The sequence below is a fragment of the Melitaea cinxia genome, chromosome 7 (assembly GCF_905220565.1).
Source record: "Melitaea cinxia chromosome 7, ilMelCinx1.1, whole genome shotgun sequence".
Taxonomy (NCBI): domain Eukaryota; kingdom Metazoa; phylum Arthropoda; class Insecta; order Lepidoptera; family Nymphalidae; genus Melitaea; species Melitaea cinxia.
The window spans coordinates 15,433,061-15,452,843 of record NC_059400.1 but is presented as its reverse complement, the minus strand read 5'-3'; the positions used below and the strand labels follow the sequence as shown (position 1 = coordinate 15,452,843).

At 31.5% G+C, this 19,783-nt stretch overlaps 2 protein-coding genes across 2 annotated transcripts in view; both read right to left on the bottom strand.

The window, feature by feature from the left end:
• Window positions 1-411: 411 nt before the first annotated feature.
• Window positions 412-9,500, bottom strand: LOC123654907 (membrane alanyl aminopeptidase-like). The gene is made up of 15 exons (XM_045590764.1): window positions 9,249-9,500; window positions 8,571-8,851; window positions 8,271-8,426; window positions 7,674-7,994; window positions 7,309-7,492; window positions 6,992-7,230; window positions 6,716-6,905; window positions 6,338-6,524; window positions 5,666-5,763; window positions 3,506-3,685; window positions 2,558-2,742; window positions 1,961-2,128; window positions 1,455-1,595; window positions 1,081-1,165; window positions 412-615 (listed from the first exon to the last, which is right to left on the bottom strand). Exons 1-15 carry the CDS (start codon window positions 9,498-9,500, stop codon window positions 412-414), a joined length of 2,871 nt encoding a protein of 956 aa, XP_045446720.1.
• A 3,047-nt stretch (window positions 9,501-12,547) lies between these two features.
• The window catches only part of LOC123654906, a 41,352-nt gene continuing 34,116 nt past the window's right edge, over window positions 12,548-19,783 (bottom strand). The window contains exons 18-31 of the mRNA XM_045590762.1: window positions 17,319-17,590; window positions 16,876-17,031; window positions 16,405-16,728; window positions 16,138-16,321; window positions 15,814-16,055; window positions 15,545-15,737; window positions 15,169-15,349; window positions 14,937-15,034; window positions 14,683-14,862; window positions 14,092-14,279; window positions 13,608-13,775; window positions 13,246-13,389; window positions 13,064-13,142; window positions 12,548-12,805 (exon numbers count right to left, since the gene is read on the bottom strand). Of these exons, the coding sequence (XP_045446718.1) occupies window positions 12,593-12,805; window positions 13,064-13,142; window positions 13,246-13,389; window positions 13,608-13,775; window positions 14,092-14,279; window positions 14,683-14,862; window positions 14,937-15,034; window positions 15,169-15,349; window positions 15,545-15,737; window positions 15,814-16,055; window positions 16,138-16,321; window positions 16,405-16,728; window positions 16,876-17,031; window positions 17,319-17,590 (2,622 nt within the window). The 3' untranslated portion in view covers window positions 12,548-12,592. The remainder of the gene's footprint in view (window positions 12,806-13,063; window positions 13,143-13,245; window positions 13,390-13,607; window positions 13,776-14,091; window positions 14,280-14,682; window positions 14,863-14,936; window positions 15,035-15,168; window positions 15,350-15,544; window positions 15,738-15,813; window positions 16,056-16,137; window positions 16,322-16,404; window positions 16,729-16,875; window positions 17,032-17,318; window positions 17,591-19,783) is intronic.

Below are 19,783 nucleotides of genomic sequence, written 5' to 3'. Positions count from 1 at the left end.
TTTATCGAAAAATGGTGCTTGTTATATTGTCTCATAATCAATCATAATGGAATTACATCAATTGAAGTTGTTTTTTACATTTGCAATTAAGCCCATATGTTTTTTGTTTTATTGCTCGGCGCCAGTTTAAGGGGTGTCGTAATCTTTGCACTTCTAGTGTTAGAATATAGAAGATATAATATTAGGATTTATATTCTGTATTTAAAAGCAATAAAAATTAATAATTATTATTATGAGTACATTTAAAGTTCAATAAGAACTCTAACCATATATCATTTATATATTGCAGTCATATCTTATCTACAGTCATATCTATTTAAGTCTCATTAACAGTATCAAAGGCGACACGTTTTTGATTATAATTCAAAATAAAATTCTAAATGACGTCAAAGATATTAAATAATTTATTTATTAAAAAACAAAGGCGAACAAAAGTATAGCCGTTAGTAAAAATGATGATAATGTAACAGTAGATGCGCTGCCTCGTACTGCACTCAAAATCATATCGGCGTTGTCTCTACCCCAATTTATATTATTACGAGCGGAATTAATAGCAGATATAGCCGAATTAAATTGTGGTGTGCCGCTCTGTGTACTACGTAGCCATTCTTCATACTGAAATAAATAAAATACGATATAACATTATTTTCCAGGACACTTATATATTGATAAAAGTAAAAAATATTACTGTTCTAAAGAAATCAAAAGTAACAAAAATAGTAAAGTATTCATATACACAATTCTTCAGCAGACAGATAATACATAAAATAAATATGATTTTCAACTGTCAGTTACTATCGATACTTTGAACTTCCTGTGTGTAGAGTTGTGACCAGTGTTTTGACCAGTTGTGTCAGACTACCAATGAGCGAGACCAATTGAATCATTTGTGATCATGGGACCTATGTCGCTGAAATATTGGTAATTTCAAAGTGGCGATCGTGATGTATTCAATTAAAGGAAAAAGAGGTGGTATAGTATAGAATTGTATTGGTGGTATAGTATAGGTGTTGTAGTATAAAATTTGATAATATTTTCTAGTAGATATTATGACTTAAAACAGATATTATTATAGAATACCTCAACAAGTCCAGCTTCATCAAGATACGACGCAAGATTGCTGAGAACTGTGTGCACGGGATTTGGTGGAGCATCTTGCACGTATCTGCAAAAATCCGAATAACTTTAATACTTCACCCAAAGGAACACAGTAAAATTCAATCCCCGATATGATCAACTCATGATAAACTAAACTTAATTCATTTACATCACTATACACACTAGGTAGTCAGAATTATGTAAATGTAGCAGTCGAATAATTATTTACTTAAATGTCAACGAAAGTCGAAGCATTTAGGTATTTATTAAATTGGAAAGGCAAGACATTTTGTGTCATAGTACTTACTATACGTACGTACGTACTTATCCATATTTAAAGTAGGAGTATAACTTACGCTTCTCTGATATCGTTAATACGATTTTTTACGAACTGCAGTACAGTATTGGCATTTTCTGGATTACCCAATAAAGCATAGTTAAAAGATGTAGCTTTGTCTTGTGATCTAACTGCATTTTCCAAAGTCAATTCCACATATCTGAAATCAAGAAAATATTCGTAACTTTGACTTAAATAATTGTCATGAAACAAAGATTTGACTTAGATAGTAATTTCTGAAAAATTGTGTGTTAAATTGTCACTATTTATAGAACTATTTCTTGATATAGTTTAAGCTAAGAAATTTTTTCTTCTATATCTGACTGACACTTTCTCAATATTTAAGTCTTGGGCTAAATAATTATTATTAGTACTATAAGGTCATTAAAGGCTATAAAATACAATCAAATTGAGAACCTCCTCCTTTTTTGGAAGTCGGGTAAAAAGTAAGAAATAATTTAATTGCAGTGTATATATAATATATATTGTAATTTCACATTATCATAATCGATTACTAAATCCTACCTGGTCAATAGCTGTGGATCTCTGGTAGCTCCTAGACCCCTTAGCATTTCCAATTGATCGTTAGCAAAGTTTGAATTTCTAAATCTATTTAAAAGGAACTCAAAATCTTGCTGTCCACCATGCCTAACACCTGCTATATAGACATGACGACGAATTCGAGGATCAACCCTTAAATTTAAAAAAAAATGGTTTCAATAATTAGTTTGCAATTGATTTTAATATATTCGAACACTTGTAAAAAAATATGAAAAATAAATGTTCTAAGATCAAGAAATGCTAAGTATGGACAAAGCTAAGATCGAAACCAAGAAAGCTGGCTCCACCACTTAATTTATTTTTTGAGAAGAGATCCAGAAAACAATTCAATCCAATAAAAATTTCTTAAATGCGACTGGAATGACCTCAGGGCTGTTTTATAATGACCATTAGGCCTTTACCACATTTACTGAAGTCCAGAATGTTTAAAATCTTACCAAAACATGAGATTTACCTTCAGTAGTATAAGAGTCTAAAACCAGTATAGCATTTGTTAACTTTAAAAATTCCATATATTTTCGATTAAGTTGTATCTACTATAAATAACTATATATCATTTACCAAGCATCGTTGTCTCTCATTTCGATGAACTTGTTTCTGGAATTCTGTCTGCAGCCTTCATGTCCGAGATTGCAGGCAAAGTGCATGATTTCTTGTCTTGTCAGGGTTGTTGTAACCGACTCATTACTATCCGGATCATACCCAAGAACATTGATAACTTGACTCATGTAGTCGAGGATATACGACTAGAAATATACATCCATATAAATGATCCAAAAAAATGAGTAGCCGAAATGTATGTAGGCGCGTAACATCCGGACGATTGCACTAAGTGGTATAATGATTATTATTTTGCATTCCTAATTGTCAAAATAAGGTTCGTATAGTTGGAATAAAATAAAATAGAAATATCAACAGTAAAAATACTTTATATGTGACTTTACAAAGTTCACCAGTTCACCGTATATATGTAGATAGATATTGATGTTTGTCGTTGTCTGGGCATCTGTTTGTATTTGCCCTTTGTGTGATCTCCGATATCGGATTTTTATCCTAATAAAGACAATTGAGTGTGAGGCGTACTTTTATTACTTCAATCATGACTGAAACAAGTTTTAACTGCTGCGGACTTAACTTTTTATCTTTTAGTAATTTTCAGACAAAACATGTATCAAAAATACCAACACCTACCTGAAGGTAATTCGACCCATATGCAATGTAATGCGATTCGTAAACGTAATTTTGTGATTTTTTTTTTCATTTATTTAATATTAAAAAGTAGCTCAATTAAAAAATATCAGTAACAATTTCTAACTATATAAAAGTTATTTTAATGCTAGCTTACATGAAATACTTATATATATATAATATAACTATAACTACTTCTAAAATCTTGTGTAGATATACAGTACTACAGTACACCAGTATATATTACAATTGCTGTGTTACTGCTTGAATGATTTCGTAGTGACTTAGTAATGAGACTATAACTGAGTCTGTTTTACTTACATCAAATGTCGCCTGGCTCTCGGAAACGTAACGTAGTCTATTTCTTAGCCAAGTATATCCACTTATTGCAGGATTCCATACGTGATAATTTATTTCTTTACTGAGAAACTTGAGGATGTCAAAACCAACGTCGTACGTTAATTTCTGAGCTCTCATCAAGGCGAAAACATCATTAACGATCTGTAAAAAAAAAACGATTTTTATTTTATATTTAATACAAATTGAAGTAATTTTGGTATCAATATGTATAGTTGTTATTAGGCTTAGTATAAATTAATTAATTTAAAAAAAGGTTTCAACTAATATTAAGTGTCAAACATAATTCTATAATTATTGACTTAACCTCCTGGATGCTAGCGTCATACCTATATTACGTAAAGAATTAAAAATTCGTCCTAAAGTCATCTGTGAATCGGTTGCAGAACTGATCGTTTTGCGGTAGCTAGGTAAGCTTTGTTAACTGACAACACTAAACCCAACACCGATTTGTCTTTGATACATACGTCAAATAAGTTTTTCTTTGGAGCGCCACGATAAAGATGTCTCTTCGGTCAGGTGCATGTGGTAAGAAATCTAAAAATTATGATTCAATCACCTGATATTTCATAATAACTTTGCTTGATTTTTATTGATAATGTACCTACGTAACTAATAAACGTATTATTACTTCACATGGTTATCAATTTTCTATTTTACGGCCAGAAACTTTTTAATGTCATACTGGTATTACACGAGTTTTCAGTCCGAACTATTGCTTATTGTTTATGTCATATATTTATTACATTGGTTCTCAAAGAGATCTTTTTACAGCCTTAAGCGAAGATGTAATCATATCACGACTAAAAGAATCGGACATAGATCTCTCTGATAATGATGAAAAAGATGACACTGCGTATACACCGAGACCTGAAGAAGACGAGGGATCAAGTACCTCATTTTACAGCTCTTCAGATGAGGAAGTGGATCTCTAAATCAAAATCTACGAATTTGTATCCAGGCCAGAAATAGTCAAGTCATACAATCAGTACATGGGTGGAGTGGACATGGCTGATCGCATGCTGTCTGTATGTTCCTCCAGATCACGGACCAAAAAATGGACAGTAAGATTTATTAGTCACATGTTGGATTTGGCAGTACGTATCGCGTGGTTTTTGTTCAAACAAAAAGAAAGCCTAAGCACAAGAAAAGGAAAGTCCTCATAACACCTGTACCGTCGGCAGCAGTAAGACATCACAAGGCTGAACATCTAGTTGATTACAGTGACAAACAAAAAAGATGTCGATTTCCAAAATGTTCAAATACTACAACGGCGTTTTGCACGATATGCAAATTATTTTTATGTAACACACCAAAAAGAAACTGCCACCTGAAATTTCATCAAAAATGATTTAAAAAATATGCCAATGATAGTAAGAAGTTGATTTTATTTTAGAAAAAGTTGATTTATTTTAGAAAATGGTAGAAGTTCATTAGAAGGAGTTAAAGGTTTTTTTTTTATTTTAGAAGATTTTCACTTTGTTCATTGTTGTTGAAATTTCCTATTTTCACGTAAAAACTGATTGTTATGTTTAAGAGTCCCTAATAAAGGCTATATTATGACTAAATATTTTTGCTAATAAATGTTATTTCATAATTCATGCATTTTTATTTGTAATAGTAAAATTCCAATGTAATACACATATGACGTAAGTGTCATGTATATATTACAAACTGAGAACCAGTGTAATATATACATGACATTAGTAAAATCCATATTTTAATAGAAATATTTTTTTTTGTATTTTTCTGGCATAAACAGATCCCTAATATAACAAAATATGTAACTTTTACTCCAAAAGCAAAACATTTTTTTTCTGGAATCCAGGAGGTTAAAGTCTCAAGTCTAAATCACGAATGATTATAAATCTTAAAAATAGTTACAGGTTGTGTACTCAATTGGGTGGGCTAGTGAATGTTTTCATTCCAGACATTTCTTCATGAAAAACCAAACGAAAAAAGAAAAATGTAACACCGAGACCAGATAGATTGAGTAGTTGCGATAAATACATACATTACATATCATATATTGTCATAACCAACTATTTTTAATAGTAATTATAGTAAAATGTGAATATCATGTATGTATATGTATTCACTTGCCTATTTTATGTACATACTTACTTGTGCTCGGTTTAAGTAATGAATAGATTCCGGATCGTCTAACAAAGCCTGCGATATTAAATTCCAAGTTTTGCGATCATAGTTAACTCTGTAATGACCTGAATATAAGAAATATATATAGTATATTGTATTGTATATAGTATATTGTATATATTAGCATATTGTACAATAATACTTATGAATATTTAGTATGTGAAAGTCCAACTGCTAGGCAGCTTCTTTTACATTTTGGTGAAGTTTTGGAGCTTAATATACCCAGCTGCTCCCTGGCGAGTTGGAAAAATAATTGTACCTATCATGTGTAAAGGTCTAGATGTTGTCATAACAAATAGGTCCGAAGGTTTTACGCGGTCTTCGAGGTACGGTTGAAAGCTCCACATAAACTTAGAACCAGGCTAGAAACAAATACTTATGGCGTTTGTTCAACTATTATGTCAAATACTAATATAAAATTAAATCCAAATCTTTGAGAGAGACTTCAAGCATAGCCTATTCCATTGCACGTTGAACGAAGTTGTTTCGGTCTAGTTGAATGGTGTAGCCTAGGTAGACATAATCCTGAACAACTTTTAGAAGGATACCGTCGACCGGTCTTTGTATGACGGAACATGTCAATTTAAGTTATTCTACTTTACATTAAAACTAATATTGGAGTATTAAATACTATTTTACCATGTTGTTGTAAGTTAAATATAACCCATTCATCTGCAGCTTCTTTTGGAATTACTAGTCTTTGCGTTGTCATCATTTGCGATGGCTTTAGATTTGAGAAATTTGGTCCGGATTCGGTAGCATATGTTATAGGTATTGGGTAGATTTGACCAGTAGATGATGTGGAAGGACTTAGGAAAAATCTTTCCTAGTAAAGGAGAAAAAGAATTTATTAAAATGATAAAAATTATAATTATATATGTTTCATAGATAATGAAAAACTGAATAAGCGATTTTTTTTTTAATTAAGATTAGAACAATTAATATTATGGTTTCATTGAATACGAAAATTTAATAAAACATAATTTTTGTATAAATTTACACTATTTCTTAACTTACTTGCGTCAAAGTCATTCCTCCGTTTTCGTAGTCTACTTCTACCGTTAAAAGAGGATAACCTGCTTCGTTTACCCAAATACGATAGTAGTCCGTAAAGTTAAAATTTGAATACTCGCTTAAAGTGCCATCTTCATCTATAGCTCTTGCGAATGCATTATATAAGTCATACTGGTCCGTTGCAGCGTACGGACTTAAAGATGAATAAAATTATAAGATACAAATTGCTTACCAAAAGTAAACTATAATGGAATTCAATAAAGCCTAAATTAAACTTACTTATCCAACAAGAAATATTGACACGCTTTCCGGAATGTTTCATAGGTTATCATATCTTCGATCATTTTTAGAAATGCTGCACCTTTTGAATAACTTATAGTTCCGAAATGTCCAGTCACTTGTGCTGGAGTATTAACATCATGGTTTAATGGAACAGTTGACTGTCCAGAGTCAAAGGACAAGCTGTTATGAATATAACGAGTATTGAAATGCTCATGCAGATCGTACTTTGGGAACATCTAAAAATCAATAATAATGAAGAAACTATCCAACTTTATGAGTTAACCGTACTTTTTACTTCTAAGAAAAAGATTAACCTGATGGGCAGACATATATCCAAAATAACTAGCGAAACCTTCATTAATCCAAGTATTACTCCACCAAAAGCAAGTTATCAAATTGCCAAACCATTTATGAGCTAATTCGTGTGAAACCAAAGTAGCAGCGTAGTGTTCAACTGACATAATTGTTTCCCGAGGATCAATAATCATGTACAATTCCCTGAGAAATAATTAATCATATATTATTTTGAAATATTAAACAAATATTTATAATTTTGTGGTAATAATCATCATTATTACAGATTTTCTGTGTAACAAATTTAATGTATTCAATGATGCAGCATACGCGTTGGATAAATCGTTCTACGATTATGTGGTTAAATAAAAAAAAAAGTGTTAACCTGTAACTGACCATGCCCCAATTTTCAGTCGCTGCTGATGCCCAATCCGGAGACGCAATGTGATCATTTAGAAGGTTTGGGTGTAAAGTGTGATACGGTATTTGGAAATATTCATTAAAATGTTCTGTCATTTTAACTGTCAGATCTAGAGCGTGATCCCCTAAACCTGCTGTATTTGATCTACCTATAATTCTTACTGGTGGAGTTAGAGACGTGTTACTAGCAATGACTTGAAACGTTTCGCTAACTAAGAAAGTCACAAGATAGGAAGACATTATAGGGGTTTCTAAAAAGTTGTCCTGTGTTCTATTATTTGGTAATCTGAAACAAGCAAATAACATCACAATATAACGTAAAAGAACAAGTCTAAAGTTACCGAAATGTCTATAGGTACTCCTATAATAATTGTTTATTTTTGCTCAAAAGTACATAAATATGTTCTTATAAATGAATTGCTTAAATATGTAATTGATAAAATATTTTAGAAAAATTAAAAAATGTTTAAAAAAATCTTTCTTAGTCGCATATATTTGAATATTTGGGACGTTTTTGTTAGTGAAGTAAATGTAAACAATATTAATTTAATCTATTACTTACATGTCAGTGCTTTCTACACCAGTATTGGAGAATGTACCCGAGTAACTTGACGGCTTTGAAAGATGAATTTTGAACACTGCTTTAAATAACGGCTCATCCCAACACGGAAAAGCTTGCCTTGCATTGTATGGTTGAAAGTGTGTACCTGCATATATTCTACAACATAACATAAAAATTTGAGAATTAATTTAGCCTACCTCTACAAATATTTAATAAAGCGACTTAGGTAGGTCAGAGAAATATTTTTAATATGTACATAGTAATATATTCACTGTAATATTTCTATCATTTTATATTCACCTTTCAACTCCTTCGTCATCAATATACCACCCTCTCCATAGACCTCTCTTCATTGGCCCCTCATTCATTGTACTAGTATAATTAATTATTAGTGTATAATTACTGCCAAGGTCAAGTGCTTGTTGTAAATTTAGTCTTAGGAAGTGATATTGAGGTACTAAAGTAAAGGGCTCGTCAGTATCCAAGGGAAATAACTGCTCATTTTCAGAAAGTAGGGAAACGGAATTTATTTGATCGACATTAGAATGCAGAATCACATTTGTAACATTTTCTTCTCTAGCCTAAAACAAACAAATGTATCTAAATTATCTTTTTTTATTAAAGAAAGTATCCCAATTACTCTGTTAATTTAACTGAAACCGGGCAAGCAAGCAGCTCAAGCAGTTTTATGTGCTTGTGGTGAGTAAGGGATCAAAGCTTCTGGCTCCCCAGGAGGATACTGTCGGCAACACGTTTGCGATGCGTCCGGTAAATCGGCCTATAAGCTACTTACCATTAAGTAAACCGGACGCTTGTTTGCCGACCTATTTAATAAAAATAATAGATATTTATTTTTCAGAACGCTTATACAAAATTAATCAACCTAATACAAACTTTTTGAACTATTCTTCTTTTTGTCTTTATCGTGAGTAATACTTCCAAAATGTTAAGAAGTGGTGGCAAAAGTAAAGTTCTTACCTGTATGGTAATGAATTCCAGTCCATCGTAACTAAAAGGCCTGTCCTGTCTCTCAGCAAAATACAAATCGATGTAAATATCATAATTCAAAGGCACAACATTTTCTGGTAATCGATAAACGTTTTCAGTGTTTCTAGACACTGCCGAATAAGATAAATCTGGCAGTTCTTCGATTTCTTGTATCCAGAATGGATGTTCAGCATTTGCTGTGGTTAAAACCACGATGCCCAAAGTTAGCCATAACCAAAACATTTCTGAAATACATGACTGATTTTAAGATACCGCAATTTTGATCAAACAAGTAATATATAAAATAAAAAATCAAATCTAAATATAATTCATTTAAATGACTATAACGGTAGAAAGTGATATCAATCGAGCTTATTACATTTCAAAAAATGTTTGTAGGTAGATTCAACTTAAATTCAATATTTTAAAAATTAATTCATAAAACTGTACTAACCTCCCTAAAGAAATATGCTAAACTACGAAAAAAGCTAGATAACGGGTTTTATTATCCTTAATAATATTTTTTATGTTACGATACGGATAAGTATGGAAATGAGATAAAATTTAATTATTAGATATTAGCAAGATACCAAATAATCTATATCGTAAAGCATAAGTCAGGCAGTCTGTTGGTGAGGCTTAGAGCATAAAATAATAAATAAATTATTTACTAATCCCTTATATGTAAAAGTAAAATATATTGGCACCAAAACATAAGCTAAATATCGTAATAATTATATTTTTCTAAGTACGCTAATTTAGTTAATAGGGTTTTTGTTTTGTTCAAGTGTGTCTGAGTTCTATATGATACATACATATTTATTTATTTTTATTTTTTATTTATTTATTCTTAATGTACGCCAAAATACAGACACATATAAAGAGAGATACAATACTAGGTGTACAAAGGCGACCTTATCGCTAAATTCTTCCAGATAACCTTTGGGTACTGGACACGATACAATAGCAGCGGTTAGAAGTGTGCACATATTAAGGAGGAAAAATCAATAATAAATAACTTAACTAACTAAAAATACGATGCATTATCAGACATACGTAGAATAAACTAAGATATGATAGACTTACATAAATACATAAATACATACACTTACATAAATATAAAAAACTTATATATAAATAAGTAAATATTTTAGTATATAATATATAAAACACATATACATACACATATATATACATATATACATACACAAATATAAATATATACATACATATATACATATAAACTACAAATCACGACAGTTATGATATACATATACCTATTTTACATATGTAATAAAAGGCTATTTTATAACATGAATACAAATTTTCAGGGAGATTTTCCTTAATCACCTAGATTGGGGGATTTTGGAATGGAGTAAGTGTTATTGGTAGTTTTTTTATACAACTAGGTCAGGAAACCTGATGGTAAGCGATTACGACGTCTGCAACATTAGAAGCATCGTAAACACGTTGCCAACCCTACTTCGATTCTACTCTCAGGAGCACTGGTCACCTTATTTACCACAGGAATACAACACTGCTTGAAAGCAGTATTATTTAGCTGTGATTTTCTGTAAGGCCGATGTACTTCCCTAGTCAAGCTTCTCCAGATTTTGAGCAGAATATATCCTTCTGTGCCCTACTTCAGTTAATTTGTAGTGTTAGATACACCACATTCTTAAGGTGACATTAAGAATTGTCTGATTGATGATTGATTCCTATGACATTCCACTGTTGGATTTTCTTCCACTCTTACTTCATGAAGAAGGTAGATTCAGAGCTTAATCTACTATACTGCTCCACTACGTGTTAGAAAATTAAAAACCCCTACTAATGTTATGAATGTGAATGTAAGTTTGTTTGTTACGCTTTCACGCGAAAACTACGTAAGCGATCATTATGAAACTTTGTACACATATTCTTTGTAGTATTAGAAGTAACATGGGATACTTTTTATAAAAAAAAAAATCAATGCGAGCGAAGCCGCGGATAAAAGCTAATATTAAAAAATAAATGTTTATCTTTCAAAATTGTGACAAATGTTTTTGAATTTACTTTTTATGGTTCTTATAGTGGTACTTTTTTATATTGAGAGTATTGTCACTTTTATTAACCGACTTCTAAAAAAGGAGGAAGTTCTCAATTCGACTGTATTTTTTTTAATGTATGTTACATCAGAACTTTTGACCGGGTGGACCGATTTCGACAAACTTTTTATTAATCGAAAGGTGGTGTGTGTCAATTGGTCTCATTTAAATTTATTTGAGATCTAACAACTACTTTTCGAGTTATATCTAATAATGCGTTTTTACTTGACGCTTTTTTCGTCGACCTACGTTGTATTATACCACATAACTTTCTACTGGATGTACCAATTTTGATAATTCTTTTTTTTTTTTGTTGGAAAGGGGATATCCCTAGTTTGGTACTATGATAAGAAAACCAGGATCTGATGATGGGATCCCAGAGAAATCGAGGGAAACTCTAGAAAATCCGCAATAACTTTTTACTGGGTGTATCGATTTTGATAATTTTTAATTTAATCGAAAGCTGATGTTTATCATGTGGTCACATATAAATTTTATCGAGATCTGATAACTACTTTTTGAGTAATCTTTGATAACGCGTAGTTACTTTATTATTTTTTCGTCGATCTACGTTATATTACTCTTCGATGTAATTGAAGTAGGTTTTTTTTCGTTTGCGAGCAAACACAATTATTTATATAGATAAACTAGCTGACCCCGCAAAAGTTGTTTTTCTATATATATTATTAACCCCCTTAATCCCCCTCCTCATAACTTAGGGATCTTAGGAGTATGAAAAATAGGTGTTGGCCGATTCTCAGACCTACCCGATATGCACACAAAATTTCACAAAAATCGGTCCAACTGTTTCGGAGGACTTTGTTAACTAACACTGTTAACTGACACGAGAATTTTATATACAAGATTTTGGTGAAATTCTAAGTCGTAGAAAAGCTAAAAACATTATAAGCTGATTAAACGACGTTTTAGCACAATGGTCCCAGAACTGGCTTAAACTGCTGCTCTGGCAATTGCGGGTTCCATCGAGCCCCATGCGGCATATATATGTATTGACCATACAGATATTTGCCTTGGTCTGAGTGTTTGTGCTTGTATATTGTGACTGTTTACGCACCCTCGATATAGGATTAAATTCAAGTGGTTTCTGTTGGGTAAGAGGCATTTGTATAAGAAGAGTTACATAAAAACACATTAATATATAAATTATTTATTAAATGTTAATTTACAATTTATTATTTACATTGACATAAGTAAAAATGTATAAAGTGTAATAATTAATTTTTGCAATTAGTGGAACATATGAGCAACTAGTGCTACCAACAATAAGCTTATGGATGCAGAAATTGTAGCTGAGGCGTTTCTACTTCTAATAGTTGTAAATATTTCTGTTGCCACGTTGTTGGCCCATTCGATGTTACTTATAGCAGAGTTGATAACGCTAAGACCAGAATTGAAGGCAGTACCCAGGGATAGCTGTTCTCTATGTAACCATGCTTGGAACTGTAAAAAAAGGTAGTTAAGTTGTGTGAAACTGAAACCATGCGTAGGTTCATATTATTGACGAGACCCTCTAATTTTAACAGTTATAAATTAATTTGTAAATTACACATAGTATTAACAAAATCTAATTTTTTTTATACATTATTAGAAGAATTAAATAAAAATGGTACCACATTATTTTTAAACAGAATTAATGGAATACTTTTGATAAGTCGTCATGATCACTTTATAAAATTACGTTCACGGTCATATACTCACTTCGACTATCTGCTCGAAATTAGTCAAATAAGTGGCAAGAGCGTTTACACAAACGTTAAGTCTTGCTTGACCGCCATATCTGAAAATTATGTAAAGAATGTTATTTTCTCATATAATATTTTTTTCTTTGTTGAAAATAGTAAAAATGGAATTGACAGTTATAAATATGAAAAAACACGTACGTTTGCCTTATTTCTGCATAGTTTTGGTATAAGAAATCGAGAATAATTGGAAGATTCTCTCTATTACCCTGCAGAGCATAAGCGAATGCATTCGATTTGTCGTGATTTCTTATTAGGCTGTTGCGCATCGAAGCAGTTAAATAGCTGTAAAATATCAATTATAATATTAGAAATAATTGTGTTTGTTCGCAAACAATTAAAAAAACCGACTTCAAATACGAACAAGTAATATAACGTAAGTCGACGTATATATTAGAATAATATATATATATATATATATATATATATATATATATATATATATATATATATATATGTATATATATATATATATATTTAATTTTAATTGTCTTGAAACTTACTGTATAAGAGATTCTCTATGTCTAGTACAAGCCAGAGCACGTAACATTACAACCATATCAGCGGCATTTTCTGAAGTGGTATATTTTTGGAATAAGAATTCATAGTCTGAAGCATTTCCATAGCGAAGACCGGTACAGTAAACGTAGCGGCGCGCATTCTTTGGGACTCTGTGAATTATAATGAAATAATATATATACATATGAGTTACTTACCATTCATGAAACATTATAATCGTTTGATGTTGGAATTACCAAGGATTACCAATTCTTGACCAAGTGAATGGCATATCTGTCAGATATTTGTTTTTAATCTAGATATAGGCAATAAATTATACGCATAAGGAATTATTCGCATAACTTACACGGAACTAAATATTGGAAAGTATTTTTCTAAAGCTAACTTGTAGAAAAGCAGATCCTGGCAAAAGGACTACAAAAGTTGCACCGTTTTCTAAAATTTGAAAATAATAAAAATTACACTTACAGGTATGAAGCATTGTTTCTAAATTGCCTCCATTTCTCAAGACTATCACTTATACACTCTTCGTGACCGAGTTGGCAAGCGTAATTCATAATTTGCATTCTACTCTGAATAACGGAAAATGAATCATTCGTTCTCTGTTCAAAACCTAATTGTTGAACAGCGCCTTCTAATTGCTCCAGAAGATAGGCCTATGGTAAAAAGAAGAATAAAATATACTCCAAAGTTATAAGTCTTTTAATATTTCAATATAACTATATATATATATATATATATGGAAGAAATCGCTATTTAGCGATAAGATCGCCTTTGTACATTTTGTATTGTATCTTTCTTTATATGTGTCTGTATTTCGATGTACATTAAGAATAAATAAATAAATAAATGACTATTTCAGTAATATAGGGAAGGGAAGGTAAGGGATAAGTAGAAAAAACTTATATATAAGTAAATAACTTAAATTATAATTAATATAATGCATACTTTAAGATGAAGCCACGACACCGTACACACCATATTATACTTATTTAAAAATATTCGGCAGTCAAAATTTAATGACACTAATTAGTCATGGCTCTACTTCAAAATACCTACGTCAAATTCTTGATGAGCTCTTGGTAAATGTTCCAGTCTTCGTCGGAGCCAGTCTAACTGTGATAAAACACCATTCCATACATAGTAATCGCTTTCATCCTTAAGGAAAGATAGCACGTCAAATGCACGTTCTATGCTTATTTTATTGGCTCGCAAGAAAAACATGACATCATATGTTATCTGTAAGGTAAAAAATTAATAATGTAATTTGGTAAAATCATATGGAACGTCATTTATTTATCACGACAGCGTACCTGAGCACGGTTTAATTTGTGAATCGCATCTTTGTTTCTACGTAATTGAGACGCAATCATTTCCCAATTGTGATCGTCGTAGTTAACTCGATAGTAACCTAAAGCAACAAACATGTAAAATAATAGATCTACTATCAAAATAGTTAAATGTAATCTTGGTGATCAATCACCTAACATAAACACTCTTAAGTAGCTAAAAATAATAATTATTATATTTCAAAGATATATTTACCAGAATGTTGAATATTAAAAATAACCCAGTGGTGGCCAGGCGGTTTTTGAATATTCACTGTCTTATTTGAAAGTACGAAACTAGGTCTTAGATTGTTAAAATTAGGGCTGCCTCCGTGAGTCCAAGTGATAGGAATATGCCAAATCGTATCAGGAATAGTACCAGAAAGTTGAAAGCGTTCCTGGACAATTTTTCTTTATTATTAGTTATCTATGGTTTATTTAAGATATAATATGTACTTGAATATATATTAAAGTTATCTCGTTTATATTTAAGAAAAAATGTATTAAGTACTTTAAGTCAACTTTTAAAACATGATTACATTTCATATTTATGCCAGTAAAAGCAAAAGATAGATGTCTGCAGTGATAATTACCTGAGTTACAGATATGCTACCCGTTGCCATGTTAACATGGACATTTAAAACAGGGGCACCTGGGTTCTGTACCCAGCTGTTGAATACATCGCCAACATCAACACCAGGGTAAGTAGTTTGGTAGATGGGATCTTCTGCACACGCTCTCCTGAATGCATTGTACATATCTTCTGGATAGCCTATACCATAAGCACTGGAATATAACATTTTTTTTACTTTTATGTAATTTAGTGTCAGTATTGCTAGTGAATTACTTTTCATTTTCTTACTTGGCATTTAAATAATATCTTAAAGCGGTCCTGAAGGTTTCATAACCAACGAAATGTTGCATTGTTCTTAAAACTGATGCTCCTTTAGCGTAACTTGATGTACCAAAATGGGAATCGATGGAAGGATTGCTTGCAACTACTGTCCAATTCATAGGTTGCACACTTGGACTAGCATCAGCACTTAGTGCACTTTGCACTCGATTAAGAATAAAACGGTCTTCCAACTCTAGAGATGGATTGGCCTGAAATTTAACATGAAATTTAAAGGTAGTCGATATAGACCTAATTAAAACAAAGGATGTCATGCCAACTGAAAAAAATTACCCAGTCTGCGGCAAAATATTCAAGAAAGCTGGCAAAGGACTCGTTGAGCCAAAGGTTACTCCACCAGAAGCAAGTTACCAAATTACCAAACCATTTGTGTGCAAGTTCATGTGCAATAATGGTGGTAATAAAAATTTGGTCTAAAGCATTTGTATGATCTTCATCATACAGCAAGTATGCTTCTCTAAAAAACATTATAACTGTTAGACAAACATTTTTAAAGCAATAAAAATTAAGTACGTTTTAAAATACTGAGAGATATCAAACCTATAGTTAACCATTCCCCAGTTTTCCATAGCACCAGATGGGAAATCAGGCAACGCTATGTGATCATTTTTCATTGGTATTCCTTGACCCATATCATAGTAGTTAATATTGAAATATCTGTCTAATTCTTCTGTAATTCTTACACCCATTCTAGTAGCGTAATCATGTTGATCAGTTGGACCTTGGCGAGAAATGATTCGAAAAGGCTTTTCAGGTGTTGAAGAAATTTCAGTTGTAACAAAATCGCTGACATGGAAAGCAACTAAATAAGAAGAAATAATGGGAGTTGGTAAGAATGTTTCACGAATACGGCCTGGAGACACCCTGCACAAAATATAAAAAATGTTATGAATATATTTAAATGTTAAGTAGTTCGACAAAATTAATATCCTATCATGGTTACTTTTTCTTCAGCTTGAATTGACAAATTCTTAAAGGTTGCTAGTACTAGTTATAAATGTATATACTCACACTTGGGTGGAATTAATAGCCATATTAGAAAATGAAGGTGAAAGGTTTGCATCGCGAGTAATAGAAATAACAAATGGACATTTGAACTGTGGCTCGTCAAAGCATGGGAAAGCCTTCCTTGCATGATATGCTTGAAATTGTGTTGTTGCATACTCCCTAAAAAATGAAATCGGTACATTATAATTGTGTTTGCTTACAAACGAAAACATACCCAATTTAATTTACATCGGCAAGTGATACATCAGATCTCGAACAAATTTAAACGGGACTCCACGAAAAACACCTGCTTTTGTATAAAAAAGAATGATCAGAATCAGTCCACACACTAAAAAGTTAAGAGTTAACACACACAGAGAACCTTCCCCTCTTTGAAGTCGGTTAACAATAAAGATACTTCGATAAACAAAATCATAAAACTTCTTTTGAACAAGAAAGAATCTTACCGAATTTCATTACCAACAAAGTAATATCCTTTATAAAAACCACGGTCATAGGGATTTTCATTGATTTGACCAACATAATTAATTGTAATTGTATATTGACCAGATGTAATGTTGGATGCGAAGTTAATTTTTAGCAGTTGGTAATAACTATCAGTTTCGAATGAATTCGGAAATTGAAGGTTGACTGGTTGGTTGTTTGCATCCACGACACTCACTGTAGTAATAGAAACTACATTTTGGTGCATTACGATTTGCTGGAGTGTTTCACGTACCTGAAATTAATAGTTTTTGTAATAAAAAATTTAATATAGTTTGGGAGTGTGAGGAACGGGGTGCTGAGTTCCTCGTCCATCATCGCAAAGGGAAGATCCAATTAGCATGATAACATTGTGTAAAAGCTAAAAATAATTAAATAAAAATTCAAGGAATTATTTTGAGCTACGCCACATTAAATTTATGATATCATGGCACGCTTAACAGAATTTTAGATAATAATCAGAAAGATAAACATTAGTAATCTTATAGGTATAATTACTTAAGCATATATATTGATAATACTGATTATTTTATTGAAAAGCTTATCTAAATATGTATCATATTTTCTCATAATGATACGCTTTTTAACAGAAGTGCCATAAATGATTGATATGTAAGGTCACTTTTACAATTGATATATTGCTATTATTTTTTTCTTCTTTTACATTCTGAAACTTGAATATCAATTGTGTAACGAAAAAAAAACACTTCAATAATATCAACGAGTAACACTACCTAGGTAGACGAAAAATTCAAAAATAGTCAAATAAATACGTGTTATCAAAGATTACTCAAAAACGTCTTATCGCATCTTGATTAAAAAGAGTCATCGAAATCAGTCCACCCGGTAAAAAGTTCCGAGGTAACATACACTAAAAAATACAGTCAAATTGAGAATTTCCTCCTATTTTAAGTCGTTGATAAAGCTCAGATTCGTACTTAGATTTTTTAACCGACTTCCAAAAAAGGAGGAGGTTCTCAATTCGACTGTATTTTTTTTTTTTTTTTTTTTATGTATGTTACATCAGAACTTTTGACCAGGTAGACCGATTTCGACAAATTTTTTATTAATTTTTTTAATCGAAAGGTGGTGTGTGCCAATTGGTCCCATTTAAATTTATTTGAGATCTAACAACTACTTTTCGAATTATATCTAATAATGCGTTTTTACTTGACGCTTTTTTCGTCGACCTACGTTGTATTATACCACATAACTTTCTACTGGGTATACCGATTTTGATAATTCTTTTTTTGTTGGAAAGGGGATATCTCTAGTTTGGTACCATGATAAGGAAAGCAGGATCTGATGATGGGATCCCAGAGAAATCGAGAGAAACTCTTGAAAATCCGCAATAACTTTTTACTGGGTGTATCGATTTTGATAATTTTTACTTTAATCGAAAGCTGATGTTTATCATGTAGTCACATATAAATTTTATCGAGATCTGATAACTACTTTTTGATTAATCTTTGATAACGCGTATTTACTTGACATTATTTTCGTCACCTTACGTTGTATTATACCTCATAACTTTTTACTGGGTGCACCGATTTTGACGTTTCTTATATAAATTAAAAGCTACTATTCGTCACGTGGTCCCATTCAAATTTAATTGAGATTTGATTCGTAATTTGTGAGTTATATCTAATATTGCGTATTTACTTGACGGTTTTTTCGTCACCCTACGTTATATTAAACGTTATATCTTTTTACTGGGTGCACTGATTTTGATCTTTTTTGTATAAATCAAAAGCTAATACTTGTCATGTCGTCCGTTTTAAATATGATTGAGATATAATGAGCAATTTTTGAGTAATCTTTGATGACACGTATTTACATGACGATGTTAAGACGACTGTGGTCATGTTCAATACTTTGCCACAACGCCATCTATCAAAATGTAATGAAATTACTTCGTTCACTATCGATCAAATTACAATATTCCACTAGAGTAGAGAGTAGCAGTTTATTCGTTATAAATATATTTGAGCTTTTAATTTTTGAGTTATCGCTAATACTGGGTATTTACTTGGCTATTTTACGTCGACCAACGTTATATTAACCTCATTACTATTTTACTGGGTGGATCGATATCGATGATTCTTTTTTTAATCGATAGGTGGTGCTTGTCATGTGGTCCCATTTAAATATAATTGAGATTTGACTCGAACTTTTTGAGCTATATCTGATATGGCGTATTTACTTGACTGTTTTTGGAGTTTTCTCCTTAAGAATCGATTTTCATTTAAGGCCCCGGAATGAAAAAATTGAACAGTAAAATCTACTGAACGAATGACCTTGTTAGAGATGGCGTTCAGACGTTTTCTAATAACGCAATTAGGTTCCGATAGGTGGCGTTATTGCATTCATTTATTTACAATTTGATATAGTAATAATATATTTCTTAGACTAGTAAGCCTTTTTGTGC

Excerpts from the sequence above, each read along its gene's own strand:
- LOC123654907 (XM_045590764.1), bottom strand. The coding sequence starts at position 9,500 with ATGTTTTGGTTATGGCTAACTTTGGGCATCGTGGTTTTAACCACAGCA. Across the intron at positions 1,596-1,960 it reads GATCCACAGCTATTGACCAG|ATATGTGGAATTGACTTTGG; the intron begins GTAGGATTTAGT and ends TCTTGATTTCAG. Across the intron at positions 616-1,080 it reads ATGAAGCTGGACTTGTTGAG|TATGAAGAATGGCTACGTAG; the intron begins GTATTCTATAAT and ends TATTTATTTCAG.